Here is a 23,854-nt window from a genome sequence, read left to right as displayed (position 1 = left end):
CATTGCTACTATTTTAGGTATCAATACCGTGAAAAAATGGTTTCCCTGTTGTGGAAAGTATGGAAAATATCTGGATTTTTTCATTTAAGATTTTCATGTTAGCACTGTTTGTTGTTGATAGAGATAGTAGATATAGTGGTTTAAAGCAGACACCCTGGCTTTAAAGTGTCCAGGTTCAAATCATAATCCACATGTGAGCTCTGCTTCAGTTTTATCATCTGTAAAATGGTGATAATGATAGTCAGCTCACAGGTTAAATGTTTGTATAAAGGACTTAGAACATGTTTGTTATTGTCATCAAAATAGTTTATTATTGTAATATTAATGTATGCATATAGTAGATAATTTATAAGATACAGAAAAGCAGAAGAAATAAAAATCACCCATTATTCTAAAACCCAGAGAAAATCACCAATGTTAACATCTTATTTTTTTAAAATGCATTTTTCTCTTACATAGTTGAACTTGTATTTCCAATTAATATTCTGATCACAACATAAGTATTTTATATGCTCTTTGTAAACATAATTTGAAAAAACTACATAGATCATCTTGTGTAACAATATTTTATGTAACCTTTCCTCAAAGTTTGACATGTGGATGGCTATCTCTGTTCCCCCTACCCATTTTAAATAGAAGCAATCATAAATTAGCCTTGGTTAGAACAGTCTGGAACCTGAGCCTTCCCTGGCCAGTCTAGAGCCTGCAGTTGTTTTTTCTGTAACCAGAACGAAATCAGATCCAATCCACAGGCCAGTTAACTCAGATTTGACTGTTTTATGAATGAATATGTGAGATATATCTTTGTAGAGTCTTGTCTTCTTAAGTATTAGAGGTTATTTCCTTAGACCTGAGTCCCAGAAATGGAAGAGCAGAGTCAAAGGATGAGAAATGTTTTTGGTAAGAGTCATACTGACTTAAATTTGTGGCAACCATGAATGAACCTTCGTCAGTTTCTGTAACCCCGTGTACCCTCCCCCAGATCTGGGTTGCCTGTCAGATCTGAAATACTGAGGAAATTGTCATGGGTACCAAAACACTGGAACAGAGTTAATCCTAATTAAGATCATCACTCTGGCTCCTCCTTCTCACTCCTCCAGGGCCCTTCCTTCTTCCTTTCTTAGCCTTTCCCCCTCCCAGCTTTCTCTAATTCCCTTGTGTAGCCTTCCTCTTCTCCACCGGTGGGAAGTCAAATAATTAAATTGTTCCCATTTAGAAGTTAGTGATCTTAGCAGCTAGAAGTGTAATCCCCCAGCTGGGTACTTTTTATAAAGGGTTCGTGGAACATGGGAACCCACAGGATGGCACTAGATGGTGAAATTTAGGGCTCTGTAATACACAAGGTGGGGGGTATTTTGGCCGGGGCCCCTCAACTTACACGATAGATCACATCCAAGATATAAAGCCCGTCTGGGGATGGGATGAGGTCAAGGCCAGTTTCTGAGTAGCCTTCATTTCCTCACTGCCAAAGCACCAACTGCTAGAGCAGAAACACCTTTTCCTAAAGGTGAAGTACATCTCTTGGAAAACCTGTCAAGGGGAGATTTTTACTGAATTGGATATAATAAAAGACTTGTCAGAAGGATATGCAGATTCTTTACATAAAACATAGCTTATGATACCAGGGAAGGGCTCCTTTTATGGCTTTTTAATCATGTGGTTGAAATTGCCAAAGGTGTGGAGGGCCTTTGCTCATGTATAGCCTGTGATCTGATTAAATTGCATGTCTCTGGCACAGCAGATCCAGGTACTTCTGAGTGGGACCGAGGCTCTGATTTCTGTGACCTGAACCCTGAGCTGTAGAAGATGGGTTTCTTGCTGAACTCTCTGTTTTCAGCAAGGTCTCAGGTGGCAAGGAATTGTAGACTCATACATCTCTGATGGACCAAAAAGCCAAAGAAAGAGTTGAAGAATGTGCCAGCGAGAAGAGGGTGACAGTGGGTTACCCTAGATGATGCCCTCGTTTTAGGGATGGACAAGGATGGGGACAGGCACGTTATGAGAGAGAACTTAAAAGGTGAGGTTTACCTGGTTCAAACAAAGCCTGCGATGTCCTGAAGGAAGGAGGAGAGGGAGAAATGGAAAGCTTAGCTGGTGGAGCATTCTCAAGAAGCTCTTGATCATGGCCAGGTGGGAGGGTGGTCTTGAAATGGTGGGAACCAGCTGGAGCCGGCCAGATGCCAGTCTCCCCTTCCTCCCTAAAAGAAAATGCTTCAGTCTCATAGTGGCTCTTTCTTTATTCGGAGTCTTATCTGTTCCTTTGTAGCGTGATCCGGCCTGAAGATGACGTTGCTGGCCTCTGTGGTGTCCTGCTCCCGTGTCCGGCTCTTCGCCTGCTTCCTCAGGCTGGGCTCTCAGCAGGCCAGCCCCCTGCAGCTGCACACAGGGGCCAGCCTCGCAGCCAAGAGCTACTATGAGGTGCTGGTGCTGGGTGGGGGCAGTGGTGGGATCAGCATGGCCGCCCGCATGAAGAGGAAAGTGGGTGCGGAGAACGTGGCCATCGTTGAGCCCAGCGAGGTAAGTCTCCCCCTTATGAGTGTGTGTGTGTGTGTGTGTGTGTGTGTGTTGATTTGTGTTGTGCACAGGCACGTGCGGGTTAGGGGCTGAGGTGGGGATGATTGTCATGCCCTGGGCCTCCGTGTTCCCAGGTTCATGCTTCTCTTTCTGGGCATAAAAAGCAGGTCGTCCAAAAGGATTGGGAGAAGGTGGGGGGAGGGAGAGAGCAAGGACAGATCTCTTGGCTTCTTATGATCTCCTCTGTGTTAGTTTCTTAGAAGTGCCGTAACAAATGACCATAACAGTGTGGCTTAAAACAGATAATTTATCCTCTCACAGTTCTGGAGGCTGGAAGTGCAAAACCAAGGTGTTAGCTGGGCCATGGTTCCTCTGAAGGCTGTTGAGGGCAAGGGGAGGCTGTCCCATGCCTCTGTCCTAGCTTCTGTGGTTGTGGACAGTCCTTGGTGTTCCTTGGCTGGTCGTGCGTCACTTCAGTCTTCACGTGGCCTTCTCTGTGTGTGCCACTCGTGTCAGCACAAGACTTTCCACAAGGACATCGGTCATTGGATTAGATTTTAGAGATAATCCAATGGATAAACATTAGAGAGTTGAGGACACTCGAATCCAATATGTGTGCATGCTAAGTCATTTCAGTCATGTCTGACTCTTTGTGACCCTATGGACTGTAGCCTACCAGACTCCTCTGTCCATGGGTCTTGCCAGGCAAGAATATTGGAGTGGGTTGCTGTGCTCTCCTCCAGGGGATCTTCTGGATCCAGGGATTGAACCTGTGTCTCTTACATCTCCTGGCAGGCAGGTTCTTTACCACTTGGGCCCCCTGGGCATACCCTAATCCAGTATGACCTCATCTTAAATTGATTACATCTGTAAAGACCCTATTTCCAAATAAGGTCACGATCACAGGTCCCAGGGGTTGGATGTCAGCATATATTTTGAAGAGAGAGAGTTCAAGTCACATCACCCTCCACCTTCAATCTCATGTGCAGAGGAAAATCGGTGGTCATTGCACTTTCCTTTCCCTGTTCCAGTCTGGAGAAAAGATGATGAGTTGATGGGTGGGGAGGCCCTGAAAAGGTGTCAGTAAGTTTGAGAAATTTAAGTGTAAGGGATTATAAACAGATTATGAAACAGAAAACGGTAGCAGACACCAAAAGGGAAGCTGGGAAGTGTTTGTAAGGCACTAACATTTTAAGGTTGTCCAGAGCCTCAGAAACCCACTCCAGTACTCTTGCCTGGAAAATCCCATGGACGGAGGAGCCTGGTAGGCTGCAGTCCGTGGGGTCGCGAAGAGTCAGACACAACTGAGCGACTTCACTTTCACTTTTCACTTTCATGCATTAGAGAAGGAAATGGCAACCACTCCAGTATTCTTGTTTGGAGAATCCCAGGGACGGCAGAGCCTGGTGTGCTGCCGTCTATGGGGTTGCACAGAGTCGGATACAACTGAAGCGACTTAGCAGCAGCAGCAGCGCTTCAGAAGAATAGTCAAGATTTTTGACGGTTTGCCTAATATTTCCTAAGGAACCAGACATGCATCAGTGCGGAGTTGTATCTTTGGGAGGTAAAATCAAAATGGACCTGATGCCTGTTTAGTGGAGAGGGTGGGGCAAGAAAGGCACACTTCTTTTCAGCAAGTCTTCCCTGTACCATATGAGGCTGTCCAGGGCTTTGCTATATTCTCTGATTGGTATGCTGTGATCTGTGGGGAGATGGTAGGGCACTCTCTGTCAATTTCCCCCTTTTTTAAATAGAAGAGCTAAGTTTAAGTTTCAGCTCTCCCCACCTTTTAAAAAATTATTTAAAAAAATTTTATTTCCTTAGTTTTGGCTGCGCTGGGTCTTTGTTGCTGCACACTGGCCTTCTCTAGTTGCGGTGAGTGGGGCTACTCCCTAGTCGCAGTGCAAGGGCTTCTCACTGCCGTGACTTCTCTTATTGCAGAGCGCAGGCTCTAGGGTGCTCAGGCTTCAGTAGTTGTGGCACGTGGACTCAGTAGTTATGGCTCATAGGCTTAATTGCTCCGAGGCATGTGGGATACCAACCTGTGTACCCTATATTGGCAGGTGGATTTTTACCACTGAGCCACCAAGGAAGCCCCAGTTTCCTTTTTAAAGTGACTTTAATTCAGGGACAATATTTAAAATGACAGTGGTCTGAGAGCTGTATTAAGTGGCCTCTGGATTGTAGTTATCCCACAGAAGGTCTCCTGTGGGGCTACTCTTTGCAATGCGACAGGCTCCTCTGAGGCACTGGACACAATTCAAGAGACCAGGATGGAGTCTGCCTTGCTCCGTGAGGATGTGCATGACAGGGCTTCTGAGAGGAGCTGCCAGTGGCTCAGGTATTTGGTACTTTCCTTTCTGTGTCTGGTTTAGGGATTGCTGGAGCTCATGCTTGTTGGCAGTCTAAAAAAATGATCCGAGCTTGTATTTTCATTCCCTTTTCTGTTCAAGATGGACTTGACATCATTGAGCTCTCACAGCTGGTGACCTCTGCCCCCGTTTGATCCTATGCGTTATGGCTGTAGGGAGATTGCAAAGCTGTTCCTATGTCCTCTTCACTCTCTGGGGCTGTTGGCAATTCTGTCTGGTCAGTTTGAGGTGGTTTGATAATGTTGAGATCTCTTGGTCCTCCAGTCTGCTCCATGGATACTTGGTAATTCTCAGAGGCCATTAAACCAATCTGCCCTTTGACCCTGAGTCTAGGACTTTCACAACTAACTGAGATCAAGAGTGGACCATCTAAAGCAAAAGGACTCCAGAAAATACTGAAAGTTTGGGTATCAGGGGGTACGATCTGATGCCTCCTGGCTTTGGGTGTAAAAACCTCTGAGAAAGGAGAAGAGGGACTCCAAGGACTGACCTGGGATATCTGCTGTCCTCCTCATGGGCTTGGGAAACACAGGGGGAAGTTAATGAAGTTCTGAGCATCCCCAAAGTGGCAGAAAACTTTTCAGACTCGCCTCACAAACTTCTGAGTAACTATATTTAGCCTTCTGGACTTAATTTTTCTTTATATCTGTATACATGAAATGGACTCATAATATGTGTGTGTGTGTGCTAAGTGCTAAGTCACTTCACTTGAGTCTGACTCTGTGACCCCATGGACTATAGCCTGCCATGCTCCTCTGTCCATGGGATTCTCCAGGCAAGAACACTGGAGTGGGTTGCCATGTTCTCCTCCAGGCGATCATCCCAACCCAGGGATCGAACCCACATCTCTTATGTCTCCTGCACTGGCAGGCAGGTGCTTTACCACTAGCCCCACCTGGGAAGCCCGTGTATGTATGTATGCTTGTTTATATAGCATGTGGGCTTTCCCGGTGGCTCAGCGGTAAAGAATACACCTGCCAATGCAGAAGACACAGGTTTGATCCCTGGGTTGGGAAGATCCAGTGAAGAAGGAAATGGCAACCCATTCCAGTATTCTTGCCTGAAGAATTGCATGGACAGAGGAGCCTGGCTGGCTACAGTCCATGGGGTTGCAAAGATTTGGACGTGACTTAGTGACTAACGCAACAAATATAGCATGTACATGTTAAACACCAGATCTACTTTGTGTTAGTCGTTCAGTCGTGTCCGACTCTTTGTGACACCATGGTCTGTCCATGGAATTTTCTAGGTAAGAATACTGAAGTGGGTTGCCATTCCCTTCTGCAGGGGATCTTCTTGACCCAGGGATCTAATCAAGGTCTCCTACATTGCAGACAGAGTCTTTACCATCTGAGCTATCTTACCTACAAAAGAATTCAGCCAAGATCAGCAAAAAAAAAACCCATAAACTATCTTTAGTGACCACTGTATTATCTATTGCTTAAAGTGGATTTAAGGTAACTGCCCTTCAGAATTTAACATAGTAGGAAACACCAGTGGAGTTGGTGGGGGAAGACTAACCTTTTGGAGACTTCTCCGTGATGCTTCAAGGGTCAGGAGGGAGGAATTGGGAGAGTCTAGCTCATGTACCTTTAGCTATGACTCTTTCTATCAGCATCACGTTGTAATGAATCTCCCAATACTTTGTTTTTTAGACACATTTCTACCAGCCCATCTGGACCCTGGTGGGTGCTGGTGCCAAACCATTATCCTCATCTGGCCGTCCCACAGCAAATGTGATTCCATCTGGTGTGGAGTGGATCAAAGCTAGGGTGGTTGATCTGAATCCAGACAAGAACTGCATCCACACAGATGACGACAAGAAGGTAACCACTGGAGTCCTTTGGCTTTTGTTAACCTGAGGGTTTATACTGAATGCACATTGTATCAAAATGGACAGCTTCGTGGTGAGAGGGTGGGGGTATCTGTGTGTGTGTGTGTGTGTGTGTGTGTGTGTGCTGAATACTGTGTGAGATGGGATGGGTGTGGGGAAAGGACGATGGGATAGATGGAAGGACTGAGTGAAGCTGAATTACTAAATGAACAATGAAGACAAGCATTTGTTGAAAACCACTGTTTGCCCTGTTGCTTATAGTATCATGTACCTGAATTCTTATTGAACAGACACTATTGCTCTGTGTTAAAATACCAGGTACCTCCCTCCTTTTTCCTTTGAAGCAGTGGGCCTCTCCACCTGACAGATGGCCCTGCAGAGGAAGGGGATGTTGGAGAGTATCCGTCTCAGTCACACTAGTGGGTGCTCTGCTGTGTGACTGCGGTTAGTGTTAGGGCTAAGAATTGCTGCTGCTGCAGCTTGAGGGTCACAATTGCTCAGCACCATAGACGTCTCCTCCCATCCCCACCACACTTGGATCCCAACTTTTCAGCAGCTGCAGCCCCTGGGTTTGACTGAGGGGATGAGGGCAGGATGGTGAGAAGACAGGCTCAGAAGCCATCCTGTCCCCTCATCTGCTGCTGAGCCTGCAACAGCCGCTATGCTGTCCCCGGCCTGTCCCAGGGTCTGGTGGCTCTTGGGCCCTCAGGGTGTTATTGGCCTTAATACCCTGACCCATAGCCCTCCAAACTGGGCACTCCAGCATTTTCACAGAACTGTAGAATCAGAGTTGGTGGAAATCTTTCATCTCTAACCTCTTGTTCTAAGCAGGGACCATTGGCTGCAGGCATTTTCAGCCTTTCCTTAGGTCATGGATCTTTCCAAGCAGGACCTTAGCCTGCTCTACAGAATGCATATAAGTGCCTAATTTTGCATTAAATTTCAAGGAGTACAGAGATTTTTTGTAGCTTTTCCCTGAACCCTGATCAAGATTACCTGCCTAGCTTCTGTTAGTCCTTTCTTCCTTCCTCCCTTAGTATTTATTTATATTAAGCGTTATTATAACCTGTGTATACAGTTTTAAGAATATACAAGTGAACCAAAAAAGACAAATATCTTTATTGTTCAGGATTTTATATTCTAGTGGAGGAGGACATACAATAAACAATAATCATAATAAGTAAGTTATATAGTGTGTTAGAAGGTGATGAATATAAATTAAAAAATAGAGCTGAGTTACTTGGACTTGGGCACAGGGGTTAGGGGGTTGAATTTAAAGTGGGTTAGGAAGTGGGTTGGAGAAAGCATTGGCAACCCACTCCAGTACTCTTGCCTGGAAAATCCCATGGATGGAGGAGCCTGGTAGGCTGCAGTCCACGGGTCGTGAAGAGTCGGACACGACTGAGCAACTCCACTTTCATGCATTGGAGAAGGAAATGGCAACCCATTCCAGTGTTCTTGCCTGGACAATCCCAGGGACAGAGGACCTGGTGGGCTGCCATCTATGGGGTTGCACAGTCGGACATGACTGAAGCGACTTAGCAGCAGCAGCAGTAGCAGTATTTGCATGTCCCACTTCTCTGAAAGTTAGCACTCTTCATTTTTTTTAGGCAGACAGGTTATATGAAGGTTCTTCCTTTAATGAGTCAGAACCCACCTTCCTGTAACATCTTTTCTGTTTTGTCTTTGGCCTCTAAGGTGTTAGTGGCCATAATACTTTTCTTATTCCTTATTCTTCCTGTAGTGTGGGAGAGAAGATCTTTCTTTTCAGCGGAGAAACCCTCCAGCTAATTGAAAGTGGCTCTCAGAGTCCGTGTCTGTCTTCTTCTCAGGTAGACTTTTCCTCCTGTCCCCACTTTCCTCAGATCTCATGGGCTCCAATCCCCTCCCCACCCTCTTTATCCTGTATTGGACATCATCTGGCTTGTTAGTACTCTGAGATCCATGGCCCCAGTAGGTGTCTGGGAGAGTAACCAATGCTACAGAACAGCCCAGAATAGTGTGGGACCGTTCTCTTCCACAGCTGGCTAGAGCCCAAGCTAGCATTTGCCAGTGACATTTCTCACAGTATTGATTCATGCTGGCCTAGAGACCATGGGCCTTTTATTCACATGATCTACTGTCGAGTCAGGCATCCCCCATCCTAAAATATAGACATATTTATATATATAAATATACAAATATATAAATATACATATATGTGTGTATATATAAATACACACATATATGTATATATAAATATATTTGTATATGTGTATACAAATAAATATACATTTATTTACATTAAATTTAAAAATTTATATATTCTTTATATATTGTTTTTCCCATGTTGATAAACTTCCTTATTTTCCCCAACATCTCCAGGAGAACAGACTGAATTAAACACAAGACTGTTTTCAGTTCACAGGATTGAGCTTTGGGGCTTCTTTTTCTCACCAGTCTGCTGCCAGTTCAAGGGACCAGCAGACCTGTATCTTTGAAGACACGTCACCCCTTTGGTACAGCAGTGCCTGCCTCCTAGCCAGACCCCTCTGCATTGCAGGAGTAGCTCAGTACCTCTGTGATTGGCTTTGTGTGTATCTTAAGGAACGTAAACTTGTCTCACCTCTTGAGAATGAGAGGTACTGGGAGGCGCCCTCACTTTTGAACCCTGCTTAGACTCTAAGGTCTAGACGCTTGGGAGAGTTGTAGTGCCTTGTTAGGGCTAAGGAATAAGGTGGTACATAAACTGGTGAGACTTTTGTCCAGGATTTTTTAAGCAAAAGTATTCCATAGCCAGGGCTTCCCTTGTGGCTCAGCTGGTAAAGAATCTGCCTGCAATGCAGGAGATCTGGGTTCAGTGCCTGGGTTGGGAAGATCCCCTGGAGAAGGGAAAGGCTACCCACTCCAATATTCTGGCCTAGAGAATTCCGTGGACTGTATAGTCCATGGGGTTGCAAAGAGTCGGACGTGACTGAGTGGCTTTCACTTTTCACTTTCTATTCCATAGCCAAGTATCAGAAATCTACATATCATGTCTCATCTTGCTTTTGGTTCATCCTCCCAGCTTGCCTGGATCTTTTACATTTGTGATTCTGTCATCCAGTTAGCAGTTTATCCTTGCCTTTATCCATGATGGGTTCATTTAAGTTCAAGGTTTGAATTCTTTAACATGTCCCTAGAGAACTTTTTTTTCTAGCATACATGAATCAATCAGTATTCTTTTGAAAATATTAAACAATTTACATAATCGTTTCCATCATTTGTTTACACTTTCCTGTCCTGTCCACAATGCGAGGGCACTGCTGCAGTCCAGACCCAGTGTGTCTGTGACTCTTCCCACCCCAGGGGTCTGTCTGGAGTGTGTTCCACAGGCCCAGTGTGTACATGGACCCTTGCTCCTTCTCCAGACTTAACCTGGTTCTATTCCTTGTTCCTGCTTCAGCACACTGGCCTCTCCTCTTCTCAGACACCTCAGCCGGCTTCTTACCTGGTACATGTGCACAGGCTGCTTCCACCTCTTCTCCTAGCTAACTCCTACTGATCTTTATCTTAGACATGGCCTTCCCCCTAGACTTGCCATCCCAGCACTCTGTGATTTAGTAATTGTCTGTGTGGCTTACTGTTCGCGTCTGTCTTGCCCACTAGACTGAATTCCTGGAGGAGTATGAACTGGGTGTTTCTTGTTCGGTGTTCTGTCTCCAGGACTTAGCATAATATCTGTCACATAGAAGGTGTTCAGTTAATCTTTGTAATCAAGTTGTACCTCAATTTCTTCCTCTGTAAAATGGTACTAATACCTACTTCACTGGGTTGTTGTGAGGATTAAATGAATTAAAACATGTAAAATATTCAGGACAGTGCCTTGTACAAAGTGAATGCTTAAGAAATGTGGCTGTTATTACTTTTTAAAGAATACATGAGGGACTTACCCGATGGTCCAGTGGTTAAGGCTCCATGCATCCACTGCAGGGGGTGTGGGTTTGATCTTTAATCAGGAAACCAAGATCTGACATGCTGTGTGGTGCAACCAAAAAGTTAAAAAAAAAAAAAAAAGGAAAAAAGAGTATATGGGGAAAAAAAAGGAAAAGGAAATATTTATTGAGTATCCACTCTGCTCACAGAGTTCTTGACTGCCGACTGATGGGAAGCAGGTTTGCAGTCTGCAAACACTTGCTGATGCCCTTCTTTTTCTAAATTATTACGAGACATCTTTTATTAGATGAGCCTGGAATTTTGAAATGGATAAACATCTTGTTTACTAAATTGTTAGTGTCATAATTTACCTCTCCCACCCCATCATGCTGCTGCTGCTGCTGCTGCTAAGTCGCTTCAGTCGTGTCCGACTCTGTGCGACCCCATAGATGGCAGCCCACCAGGCTTCCCCGTCCCTGGGATTCTCCAGGCAAGAACACTGGAATGGGTTGCCATTTCCTTCTCCAATGCATGAAATTGAAAAGTGAAAGTGAAGTCGCTCAGTCGTGTCCAACTCCAGCGACCCCATGGACTGCAGCCTACCAGGCTCCTCAGTCCATGGGATTTTCCAGGCAAAAGTACTGGAGTGGGGTGCCATTGCCTTCTCCGCCCACCCCCTCATATAAAATTACAAAACATTTGTCCATATTTAGCCTTTTGGCAAGGTCTGCACTGTTCTCTGAAACTGCTCAGAAGTTTTGTTTACAAGGTTTTGTAATTCCTTAGAGGTTAGATCATCTGGCCTAGAAGCTTGAACTCATTCAAAATACATGAAGTGTTCTTGTGTTCTTTGCTACTTTAGGATTTATTCTCCCTTATTTTTTTCATAATCTTAAGCTTGTATATTATTAGTCCATAAAATAATCAATATTATGCTCTAATAGAACCATCAATGCATGCACAAACCAAAAGCTTTTCTTTACAGTGCTCACATGTCTTACATGTGGGTCAGGACCCCCAGATCCTATGCCATCTCTGACCTTACATCCTGAAGAGTTCACTCAACCATTTAATGAGCCTGGTACACTTTCCTACAGAACAAGGAATTTAAGGGCACTCGGTCTCTATGGGTAGGCAAATCATACAGTTGAAGATGTATCTATTATCTGTCCACTTGGATAGATTGTATTTTTCACAAGCAGCCGAAATCAACCATCTACCTATCCATTCATCCAACAAATGTTATAGACTTCCTCATTTTAGTGTCTTGTGTTAGATTCTAGGACTATAAGGAATAAGATATAACCTTTATTCTCTAGGAGTGTTCAGTGTAGTGAGGAGGGCATTGCTGCTGAATAACACAAGGGCTAAAAAGCATCAGTCCACTGTGCTGAGGGAGCTGCCGGGAGGGGCCAGCAGGGAGGGGGACTGAGTCATAGCCAGGTCTCACGGTGGAGGTGACCTTGGAGCCGAGTCTCCTAGGGCAGGACTTCAGCGACTTGCTCTCCTTGGCTCCCCAGCCCAAGCCAAGCTCTTTCAGGTCTCAGAGGCCCCTCTCTTCCACTGTGATCTGCCAAGCTGGCTGCTCTGCTTCTCTATTTGTGTTTTTCACAAGCAACTGAAACCAACCATCCACCTCTCCACCTATCCAGCCTTCTCTACAAGGCTGTGGTAGTCACCACCTGTGGCTGCAGGCTGGGCTCCCACATTCACTGCTGTCGTTCTCCAGTTCTGTAGGCAAGTCCCTTTACTTTATATCGTTTTTGCTTACACTTTTGTACTTCAGCTTGTCTTCCTCCTGATCCTGAACCCACATTTCCATCATAATAAGTATGGATACTTTTGCCCTCAGCATGGATGAGCACAATGCCCATATTTAAAGAGAAGAGTTTTAAATTCCAAACAGCTCGTTCAGTAGGATCAGGTAGGTTCTATCACATCTTTTTCAGTGTCCCTCAAAAGAGCAGTTTCTCAGTTATGCTGTTGATCCAGTCTATACAATAGGACAGATTGGCCTGAGATTCACACATTACCCTGTAGGTGGGACTTACAGGTTAACTTTTAAAGAAAGTTGATTGTTTTAAGATTAGAAAGTCATCCTCCCAGCCTTCAACATGAAACAGTCAGTTCAGTTGCTCAGTCATGTCCGACTCTTTGCAACCCCATGGACTGTAGCACGCCAGGCTTCCCTGTCCATCACCAACTCCAAGAGCTTGCTCAAACTCATATCCATCGAGTCAATGATGGCATGAAACAGTGTTAACACAAATAACTGTGGTCTCTTTTCTGTTGTGCTCCACTGTGTAAAAGTACAGGTATCTCAAGCTCCCAGAAGCCAGGCGTGTTATATATTTGTGAAGCATTGACGTGTGAGGCAGCAGAGAACGGGCAGCAGAGAGGTGGGCATAATGGCACACTGGAGTGTTCATCCCTGCCTGCTGGCCTGCCCACCATCTGCAGCCCCACATCATCATGTGACAAGATGGAGACGCAGTAGGGGCTACTCATGTCTGGGGTCTGAGTCGGTTCTGGAGCTGCCACTTTTTGGGTCTTGGTCTAAAATGTCATTGTTTGTATTGCAGATCTCCTACAAATACCTTATCATTGCTCTTGGAATCCAGCTGGACTATGAGAAGGTACTTAAAAATTTTTTTTTAAATTTGTTTTTGGCTCTGCTGGGTCTTTGTTGCTTTTGCACCGGCTTTCTCTAGTTGTGACGAGCAGAGGCTACTCTCTAGTTGCAGTGCATGGGCTCCTCATTGCAGTGGCTTCTCTTATTGCAGATCTTATTGCAGAGCATGGGTTCTAGGGTGCACAGGTTTCAATAGTTGTGGATCACAGACTCTAGAGCACAGGCTCGATAGTTGTGGTGCCCAGGGATAGTTGCTCTGTGGTATGTGGAATCTTCCCGGACCAAGGATCAAACCCATGTCTCCTGTGTTGGCAGGTGGATTCCCATCTACTGTGCCACCAGGAAAGTCTGAGAACATACTGTTTTAAGCTACTTCTATTACTATGTCATGGGCTTCCCAGGTGGCTCAGTGGTAAAGAATCCACTGCCAGTGTGGAAGATGCATGAGATATGGGTTTGATTCCTGGGTTGGGAAGATCACCTGGAGTAGGAAATGGCAATCTGCTCCAGTGTTCTTGCCTGGAAAATGATATGGATGGAGGAAACTGGTGGGCTACAGTCCATGGGGGTCACAAAGAGTCAGACACAACTGAGCATGCTTACATAAGTATGTTATACTGGCCTACTTATGCTATGATCAAAACTGCATTTAGTTGTTTTATACTCATTTGGACAAGAAAGAGTATTAAGAAATCCTCTTTTAGTTTTATTTCTCAGCAGCCTTTTTATGGTTTTAAGAAAGTCTTCTCTAAGATTCTGTCAGTGATCATGATATGTTCTAGCTTCAGGCTTTAATCAGAGTTCAACATATCCAGGGCCTGATGGTAATTCTTACAAAACAGCAGCCTTTCCCACACTTACAAGAAAACTACCTTTCTCTGTAGGACTGAGTTGGTTGTATTTCCTTTGAAAGTAAGATTTAGATTGTGAATTCTTAAGCAGATTTTAAGGGTAGAATACCGGCAGTTAGCTTATCAGGCGCTGAAGGGATGTCTAAGTTTTGTTGTATAGAGGCTGGGTTTTTGGTATAAAGTGACTGACACAATATAAATGCTGCCCCAGCAGTTCCTTAGACCTCACTTTTCAGTGAGCTAGGGAGCCAGATGCCCTCTGACAATTTGTGAGATTCAAATTTATTTTCCTAAAGCATAATGGAGTGAGTTAGTAACTATGATTTCCAGAAGCTTCTTGGGGAATATGAATAAGTAGTTAAAGCACATAAAGCATTGTGATAACCAGGTCACAAATTTCAGGAAAGTGGTTTAGGTGAGGGCCTCATCTGAGTTTCATCCGCAGGGTGTTTGATGTGTGTTTCTAGATTAAAAACCAGAATAGTGACATGCCCAGTGTAGGAAGTTGAAGGAATGACCTGGGACCTGGTCTGTGAAGGTTTAAACAAGCCATGGATTAGTGTGGAGGTTGTGATGAGTTTGGTGCCATGGGTCATGAGCCTCATATAAACAGTAAACCATGGAGGACTCTATGGAGAAAGGTGCCAGTGATAGTTTCTTGGAAGTCCATGCCTCTTCAGAAGGTCCACCAGAGTCAACTTATCAAAGGTAGCCTATCTCTATGGTCATGTCACCCTGATGGTTCGCTGTGTGAGAACTGTCTGAATACACCAGTGCTGAGAGTGCTTGCACCCTCCTGCAGTAAACCAAAAAACAATAATATTTAAAAGGAGCTGTTATTATGGAGTCTCTACCATGTGCCAGGGACTATGAAAAGAATCTAATGTTGATTCCTCATGACTGCTTGCGAGGTAGAAATTTTTTATCTTCTCTTTAATAGATGAAGAAACCGAGGCTAAGAGGATATGAGTAATGTTTCCAGGGCTACTGTGTTACTTAGCAGTCTTGGAGATACTAGAAAACTACCCAGGTTAGTGTAAACAAAGGAGAGATGGCTTTGATGAGGATACCAAGGTGTGTGGATCTCGAGGGCAGGATGTTGTTGGGCCTCCAGAAGGACTGATCTGTGATCTGGGTTTTGTTGAATGTGAGCAGCTTCTCTCTGCCCAGCCGCCTCTGCCTCTTCCCCCACCAGCTCCCAGTGAATCTCTGCAGTGCCATGTCCTGCTCTCTGGTCTTCTCAGTGTGGTAGGATGGTCCACAGCTCCCCACAGAGTGGGGGTCAGATCTCATCTCTTTCTTAGACTGTCTTGCTCCTTCTGCTTCTGGGTTCCCAGGGAAGCGTCTTGGATTCAGTGGTGTCATAAACTGCCCTTTAGGAACAACTCTCCTTGAAAGGAACTCGGTTACTACTTTATGGCACCATTTTCCTTGATAACAGCTTCTTCAGATTAGAGAAATATGATGAAGGCAGATTGGCTATTTATCTCCTGGATCCTGAGTTTTGCTTTGGGAGCTGGAAAGCATGGAGGTCCTGTGGGAAGGGCTGCAGGCAGTGGGCGGGGCCTCAGTATCTAGTTGTATAAAAGTCTAGGTGGGTCTCTCAACCTTGTTTCCTCATCTTTGTCTGTGGGTCAGTAATATTCCATCCCCTCCCTCATAGGGAGTGTAGTGAGTAGAGTGAATATTAACATAGATGTGAGATGGCAGAAACATTAAAATGCAGGGTGATTTTATAATAGTAAGTGGTTACTGTTGTTGAGGCTGCTAATATTACAGCTACTTAAACTGTAGCAGAAGATATGGTTAACAATCAGGGGAATACTTGCTCTTAACATGTAATGGAGGAGACTGCAGGACTCTTTCCCTGAGACTTGAGGAATAGGTGTTGGGCGATTTCATGAGTCACGAGTGGGTGCCCTTCAGCCTGGAGAGGTTTTGAAGGACTGCTCATCTTGAGACTGTTTTTGATGGTTATCTGATCATCCTTGAGTCTCTTAACTCACTCATTCCCATCTCCATTGTGTTATATGAACCTTCTCACATTTAACAGAAGGACCCAGTTAATCTTCCTGACAGGAATACACTGACGTGTACAGAGCATGTACCATACACATGCCATTTTTCTAGTCATCTTATACCATGGTCTCTTTCCTCTTGCCAGCAATCCTACAGAGCAGTTACTTTTATCCCCATTTCACAGATGATGAACGTAAGTGTTTCAGTGAGCATCAGAATTACCTGGAGGACCTAAACAGATTTCTGGACTTGCCTCTGAGTTTCTGATCCAGTGAGTTTGAGCTAGGGTCTGGTAATCTGTATTTATAATAAGTTCCCAGGTGGTACTGTTTTGGGGACCACACTTGAGACCCACTACCTGATTTATTGGGCCATTTACTGGGGATCACAATGCTTGTAAATGGAAGAGCTAGGACTCAAACTGGAGTCTGTAGGTTCTCAAGTCCATGCTTTTAATTTCCTGCCTTTGCTGCTTTTATCAAGCGCTTGGCCTGGTCCAACCTGATACAGGGTAATTTAATTTTGTTATTACTGATGGTGTGGCTCTTGGTTCTGCCTGTTTTTCTCCTCCCTCCTAATAAGAAAAGTTGTTCTCCAAAAAGGAAGTAAGGCTGGCTTCTTGTTCTCACTCTGATTATGGGAAGAGAGGTTCAAATTCTGGTTTCCAGGCCACAGAGGCCCAGGGTTTCCCTTCAGCCTTGCCTGTTCTCCACTTTGGCAGATGACTGCAGGCCCCACAGCTCTGGGCTTAGCAGACCCCTCACTCACCTGCTAGCGCCTCTGTGTGTGAGTCCAGGAGGCTCAAAATTGTGCTGAAATGCATGAGAGGTGGTAGAAATGACAGCGAAGAAGGATTCTAAACACAGATTCCATTTTCACTTTTGTTAAATAATAATTTCTTTGTGTGCTTTGTTGCAGATCAAGGGCCTCCCTGAAGGTTTTGCCCATCCCAAAATAGGGTCCAATTACTCAGTGAGGACAGTGGAGAAGACATGGAAAGCTCTGCAGGACTTCAAGGAGGGCAATGCCATCTTTACCTTCCCTAACACTCCAGTGAAGTGCGCTGGGGCCCCGCAGAAGATCATGTACTTATCAGAAGCCTATTTCAGAAAGGTATGCTTCCTTTCCAGGGATGGGCAAGGAGGGCAGAAGCGATATCATTTTTATCCATGTCAAAATACCATTTTTGTTTCTAAATTTAGTAGTTCAGTCACTAAGTCATGTCCAACTCTGCAACCCCATGGACTGCAGCACACCAGGCTTCCCTGTCCTCCACTATCTCCTGGAGTTTGCTCAAATTCATATCCATTGAGTAGATGATGCTATCTGACCATCTCTTCCTCTGCTGCCCACTTCTCCAAAGTATTGGAGCTTCAGTGTCAGCCTCAGTCCTTTCAGTGAATTTTCAGGGTTGATTTCCTTTAAGATTGGCTGGTTTGATCTCCTTGCTGTCCAAGGGATTCTTAAGAGTCTTTTCCAGCATCACAATTGGAAAGCATCAGTTTTTATTTTTTATTTTGCATGTATAAAATTATGTAACTGAAAGTTTGCAAAATAGAAAAAAGATGTCATTCATAATCCAATTGCTTTGGTATAGCTACTGTTATCAATTTGATATGTACTTCCATTGTTTTCTGTATTTTTTAACATGGTTATAATCATACTATCAGTTCAGTCACTCAGTCATGTCCAACTCTTTGCTACCCCATGGACTGGAGCATGCTGGTCCTCCCTATCCAACACCAACTCCTGGAGCTAGCTCAAACTCATATCCACGGAGCCGGTGATGCCCTCCAACCATCACATCCTCTGTTGTCCCCTTCTTTTCCTGACTTCAATCTTTCCCAGCATCAGGGTCTTTTCATATGAGTCCGTTTTTCACATCATGGGGCCAAAGTATTGGAGCTTCAGCTTTAGCATCAGTCCTTCCAATGAATATTCAGGACTGATTTCCTTTAGGATTGACTGGTTTGATCTCCTTGCAGTCCAAGGGACTCTCAAGAGTCTTCTCCAGCACCACAGTTCAAAAGCACCAGTTCTTCGGCACTCAGCCTTGTTTATGGTCCACCTTTCATATCTACACATGACCACTGGAAAACCATAGCTTTGACTAGAGGGACCTTTGTTGGCAAAGTAATGTCTCTGCTTTTTAATATGCTATCTCGGTTGGTCATAGCTTTTTTTCCAAGGAATAAGCATCCTTTAATTTCATGACTACAGTCACCATCTGCAGTGATTTTGGAGCCCACAAAAATAAAGTCTGACACTGTTTCCACTGTTTCCCCATCTATTTGCCATGAAGAGATGGGACCAGATGCCATGATCTTCGTTTTCTGAATGTTGAGCTTTAAGCCAGCTTTTCACTCTCCTCTTTCACTTTCATCAAGAGGCTTTTTAGTTCCTCTTCACTTTCTGCCATAAGGGTGGTGTCATCTGTGTGTCTGAGGTTATTGATATTTCTCACAGCAATCTTGATTCCATCTTGTGCTACATCCACGGTGGTATTTCTCTTGATGTATTCTGCATATAAGTTAAATAAGCAGGGTGACAATACATAGCCCTGATGTATTCCTTTCCCAATTTGGAACCAGTCCGTTATTCCATGTCTGGTTCTAACTGTTGCTTTTTGACCTGCATACAGATTTTTCAGGAGGCAGGTAAAGGTGGTCAGGTATTCCCATCTCTTGAAGAAAGGCTTTGGCATGGTCAATAAAGCAGAAGTAGATGTTTTTCTGAACTCTCTTGTTTTTTCTATGATCCAGCGAATGTGGAGCACTTAGAACAGTACCTGGTCAACTCTAGGACCTCATTAAATGTTTACTGAGTGAATCAACAAATGAATACATGAATAAACAATTCAGGTCTATGTTCCCTTGGACCTGACTTTCATCTCTGGACCTCACTGAACAGGGTCCACCTCAGCCCCTGAATCAAGTTGGACTGAGGTGCTGTGTCACTGGTGGGAGATTAAAGAAGGAGGAGGCTGTGATCCACACCTCATCCCACCAGGGCATAGTGATGGAGAAAGCTGATGAGGTCTCTGGAGGGTTTTAAGTCTTGTCTAGGTTAAAAAAAAAAGGGTGGTTGGAGTAATGCTTTGATGTTGATTGTTTCTGTGTTTTTCTTTTTTTCAGACTGGAAAGCGACCCAAGGCCAATATCATTTTCAACACTTCTCTTGGAGCCATTTTTGGGGTCAAGAAGTATGCAGATGCCCTACAGAAGATTATCCAGGAGAGGGCCCTCACCGTTAACTACAAGCAAAATCTCATTGAAGTCCGAGCTGATAAGCAAGAGGCTGTTTTTGAGAATCTGGACAAACCTGGAGAGACCCAAGTGATTTCAGTGAGTGTGGAGGCGAAGCTGTCAGCTGAGCAGGCGACACTGAGGGCCCCACTTCTTTGTCTGTCGTTGTCCTGTGCTTGGGAGGCTGGTTACAATGAGCATCACAGGGTTGTGATGGGGAGAAGGTGGACCAAAATGGGGAAGAGGAAGAGATAAGAGGTTGTGTCCATGGGAGATGAGGAGGGTTCATCTACTGTTGTTGTTTAGTCTCTCAGTCGTGTCTGACGCTTTGTGACACATGCATTGTGGTTCACCAGACTTCTCTGTCCATGGGATTTTCCAGGCAAGAATACTGGAGTGGGTTGTCATTTCCTTCTGCAGTGGATCATCCCAACCCAGGGATCAAACCCACATCTCCTACTTGGCAGGCAGATTCTTTACCACTGGGCCACCAGAGAAGCCTTCATATAGTGGTACCAAGTGAATTTTTATCCTGTTTTGTGTCTGTATTTTTGGCACTGAGTCATTTGAGGCAGCCAGAAACATTTCACAACTTTAGTTGCCTAGAGTTCAGGAAGGGCTTCTTAAATGCAGGGTATAGTGATTGTCTCCATTTATGGTTTGTGACAGCCAGGCCTGCTTGTGGGTAGTTCAGGAATGATGGATATCTTTTACCTGTAAAAGAGAGTATCTTTAAACATCTTATACCTGTGCATCAAAGGAAATGCTTACAAATCCTTGAAAGATATGGCAGAGCCACATCCTACTTGGAGAGATCTAGTCTTTGTATGTGGGCTTGGCTTCTGTGCATCTGTTTCTTCTGTGAAGTGGGAATAGTACATTAAGAACAAGATGTAAAGGCATCCAGAGAAGATGCAGAGACGCATCATTTGTTTATATCATTTTGGCAAGAGCTGTTAGCAACGAGGAAACAGTACGCAGTCACATTTTATTCATTCAGCCTTTTTAGAGGAATGAAGGATTCCATAAATGGAAATTTTGAAGTGAGCCAAAGATGAATTTTCTAAACATCAGAACTTCACAGTTTAAGTTTTTTAGTGGGAGCTCTCTCTAAAATGTATTGCATACATCTTTCCATTCTTAAATTGTGTGTCAGTTCAGTTCAGTTCAGTTGCTCAGTCGTGTCCGACTCTTTGCGGACCCCATGAATCGCAGTACGCCAGGCCTCCCTGTCCATCACCAACACCCGGAGTTCACTCAAACTCATGTCCATGGAGTCGGTGATGCCATTCAGCCATCTCATCCTCTGTTGTCCCCTTCTCCTCCTGCCCCCAGTGCCTCCAAGCATCAGAGTCTTTTCCAATGAGTCAACTCTTTGCATGAGGTGGCCAAAGTACTGGAGTTTCAGCTTTAGCATCATTCCTTCCAATGAACACCCAGGACTGATCTCCTTCAGAATGGACTGGTTGGATCTCCTTGCAGTCCAAGGGACTCTCAAGAGTCTTCTCCAACACCACAGTTCAAAAGCTTCAACTCTTTGGCATTCAGCTTTCTTCACAGTCCAACTCTCACATCCATACATAACCACTGGAAAAACCATAGCCTTGACTAGACGGACCTTTGTTGGCAAAGTAATGTCTCTGCTTTTGAATATGCTATCTAGGTTGGTCTTAACTTTCCTTCCAAGGAGTAAGCATCTTTTAATTTCATGGCTGCAATCACTATCTGCAGTGATTTTGGAGCCCCCCCCAAAAATAAAGTCTGACACTGTTTCCACTGTTTCCCCATCTATTTCCCATGAAATGATGGGACCAGATGCCGTGATCTTAGTTTTCTGAATATTGAGCTTTAAGCCAACGTTTCCACTCTCCTCTTTCACTTTCATCAAGAGGCTCTTTAGTTCTTCTTCACTTTCTGCTATAAGGGTGGTGTCATCTGCATATCTGAGGTTATTGATACTTCTCCCAGCAGTCTTGATTCCAGCTTGTGCTTCTTCCAGCCCAGCATTTCTCATGATGTACTCTGCATATAAGTTAAATAAGCAGGGTGACAATATACAGGCTTGACATACTCCTTTTCCTATTTGGAACCAGTCTGTTGTTCCATGTCCAGTTCTAACTGTTGCTTCCTGACCTGCATACAGGTTTCTCAAGAGGCAGGTCAGGTGATCTGATATTCCCATCTCTTTCAGAATTTTCCACAGTTTATTGTGATCCACACAGTCAAAGTCTTTGGAATAGTCAATAAAGCATAAATAGATGTGTTTCTGGAACTCTCTTGCTTTTTCGATGATCAAGTGGATGTTGGCAATTTGATCTCTGGTTCCTCTGCCTTTTCTAAAACCAGCTTGAACATGTGGAAGTTCATGCTTCATGTATTACTGAAGCCTGGCTTGGAGAATTTTGAGCATTACTTTACATGTGAGATGAGTGCAATTGTGCGGTAGTTTGAGCATTCTTTGGCATTGCCTTTCTTTGGGATTGGAATGAAAACTGACCTTTTCCAGTCCTGTGGCCACTGCTGAGTTTTCCAAATTTGCTGGCCTATTGAGTGCAGCACTTTCACAGCATCATCTTTCAGGATTTGAAGTAGCTCAACTGGAATTCCATCACCTCCACTAGCTTTGTTCATAGTGGTGCTTTCTAAGGCTCACTTGACTTCACATTCCAGGATATCTGGCTCTAGGTGAGTGATCACAGCATCGTGATTATCTGGGTCGTGAAGATCTTTTTTGTACAGTTCTTCTGTGTATTCTTGCCACCTCTTCTTAATATCTTCTGCTTCTGTTAGGTCCATACCATTTCTGTCCTTTATCGAGCCCACCTTTGCATGAAATGTTCCCTTGGTATCTCTAATTTTCTTGAAGAGATCTCTGGTCTTTCCCATTCTGTTGTTTTCCTCTATTTCTTTGCATTGATCGCTGAGGAAGGCTTTTTTATCCCTCCTTGCTATTCTTTGGAACTCTGCATTCAGATGCTTATATCTTTCCTTTTTTCCTTTGCTTTTCGCTTCTCTTCTTTTCACAGCTATTTGTAAGCCCTCCCCAGACAGCCATTTTGCTTTTTTGCATTTCTTTTCCATGGGGATGGTCTTGATCCCTGTCTTCTGTACAATGAATTTCATGAACCTCCGTCCATAGTTCATCAGGCACTCTGTCTATCAGATCTAGGCCCTTAAATCTATTTCTCACTTCCACTGTATAATCATACGGGATTTGATTAGGTCATACCTGAATGGTCTAGTGGTTTTCCCTACTTTCTTCAATTTAAGTCTGAATTTGGCAATAAGGAGTTCATGATCTGAGCTACAGTCAGCTCCCGGTCTTGTTTTTGGTGACTATACAGAGCGTCTCCATTTTTGGCTGAAAAGAATATAATCACTCTGATTTCGGTGTTGACCATCTGGTGATGTCCATGTGTAGAGTCTTCTCTTGTGTTGTTGGTGTGTAGTGACTGTCATTTAAAATGCTGCTAATGACTCAAGGTCATAATTTGAAAAAACTTTCATTTGGAAATAATCTTAAACTTAGAGAAGTTGCAAAAATAAAAATAGTAGAAAGAAAACTGTATATAGCCTTTACCTAGGTTCACTTATTGCAGAGTTTTACCCCATTGCTTTATCATTGCCTTCACTGCTTCTCTCTCCATATAGAAATATTAAGTAATGTAATATATTTTCCCTAAAGCATTTAAAGGTGAGTTATGTACATCACAGGCTTCCCAGGTGGTGCTAGTGGTAAAGAAGTGAAGTTGCTCAGTCGTGTCCGCCTCCCTGCAACCCCATAGACTGTAGTCTGCCAGGCTCCTCCATCTATGAGATTCTCCAGGCAAGAATAGTGTAGTGGGTTGCCATTTCCTTCTGCAGGGGATCTTCCCAACCCAGGGATTGAACCTGAGTCTCCCACACTGCAGGCAGACTCTTCACCATCTGAGCCACCAGGCTGGTAAAGTGGTAAAGAACCTGCCTGCTAATGCAGGAGACACTAGAGATGGGTGTTTGATTCATGGGTTGGAAAGATCCCCTGGAGGAGGGCATAGCAACCCTCTCCAGTGTTCTTGCCTGGAAAATCCCATGGACAGAGAAGCCTGAAGCAACTTAGCACACACTCATGTACGTTATGTGTCATGGCCCTTTACCCCTAAATATTTCACCATAATTTTCCTAAGAGTTAGGAGTATTCTCTTATATAACCACATTGCAGTTATCAATTCAGTAAATTTAACAAGGATAAAATATTTTAATCTATGATTTGTATTCAAGTTATGTTGATTGATGAATAGTATTATAGTACTTCCTACCCTCCAGAAGTTGGTCTACAGGCAGGTATTGCATTTAATTGTCATATGTTTTTAGTGTCCTTTAATCTGGAACATTTCTACAGCCTTTCTCTGTCTTCTGTGACCCTGCATTTTGAAATAATACAGCTCCCTCCCTTACTTTTATTTTTAATAGGGTGTCCTCGTTTTGGGTTTGTCTGTGTTCCCTGGTGATGA

At 44.1% G+C, this 23,854-nt stretch overlaps 1 protein-coding gene and 1 long non-coding RNA gene across 6 annotated transcripts in view; one reads left to right on the top strand and one right to left on the bottom strand.

Annotated features, from left to right (window-relative positions):
• The window catches only part of SQOR (sulfide quinone oxidoreductase), a 61,301-nt gene that overhangs the window by 20,065 nt on the left and 17,382 nt on the right, over positions 1-23,854 (top strand). For 4 of the 5 annotated variants that reach the window (XM_055538057.1, XM_055538060.1, XM_055538059.1 and 1 more), the window contains exons 2-6: positions 2,267-2,517; positions 6,542-6,712; positions 13,197-13,250; positions 17,035-17,229; positions 19,251-19,460. In XM_055538057.1, the coding sequence (XP_055394032.1) occupies positions 2,284-2,517; positions 6,542-6,712; positions 13,197-13,250; positions 17,035-17,229; positions 19,251-19,460 (864 nt within the window). In that variant the 5' untranslated portion in view covers positions 2,267-2,283. Of the gene's footprint in view, positions 1-1,289; positions 1,508-2,266; positions 2,518-6,541; positions 6,713-13,196; positions 13,251-17,034; positions 17,230-19,250; positions 19,461-23,854 lie in introns of those variants that run through there. The other variant, XM_055538058.1, reaches the window with a different exon arrangement.
• Positions 962-2,260, bottom strand: LOC129621518 (uncharacterized). The gene is made up of 2 exons (XR_008699413.1): positions 2,029-2,260; positions 962-1,530 (listed from the first exon to the last, which is right to left on the bottom strand). It is a non-coding gene; the product is annotated as an uncharacterized LOC129621518 (long non-coding RNA).

This window comes from Bubalus kerabau, chromosome 10 (assembly GCF_029407905.1).
Source record: "Bubalus kerabau isolate K-KA32 ecotype Philippines breed swamp buffalo chromosome 10, PCC_UOA_SB_1v2, whole genome shotgun sequence".
NCBI classification, from domain to species: Eukaryota; Metazoa; Chordata; class Mammalia; order Artiodactyla; family Bovidae; genus Bubalus; species Bubalus kerabau.
Note: the sequence above shows the minus strand (reverse complement) of the source record. Positions and strands in the feature narration are given on the sequence as shown.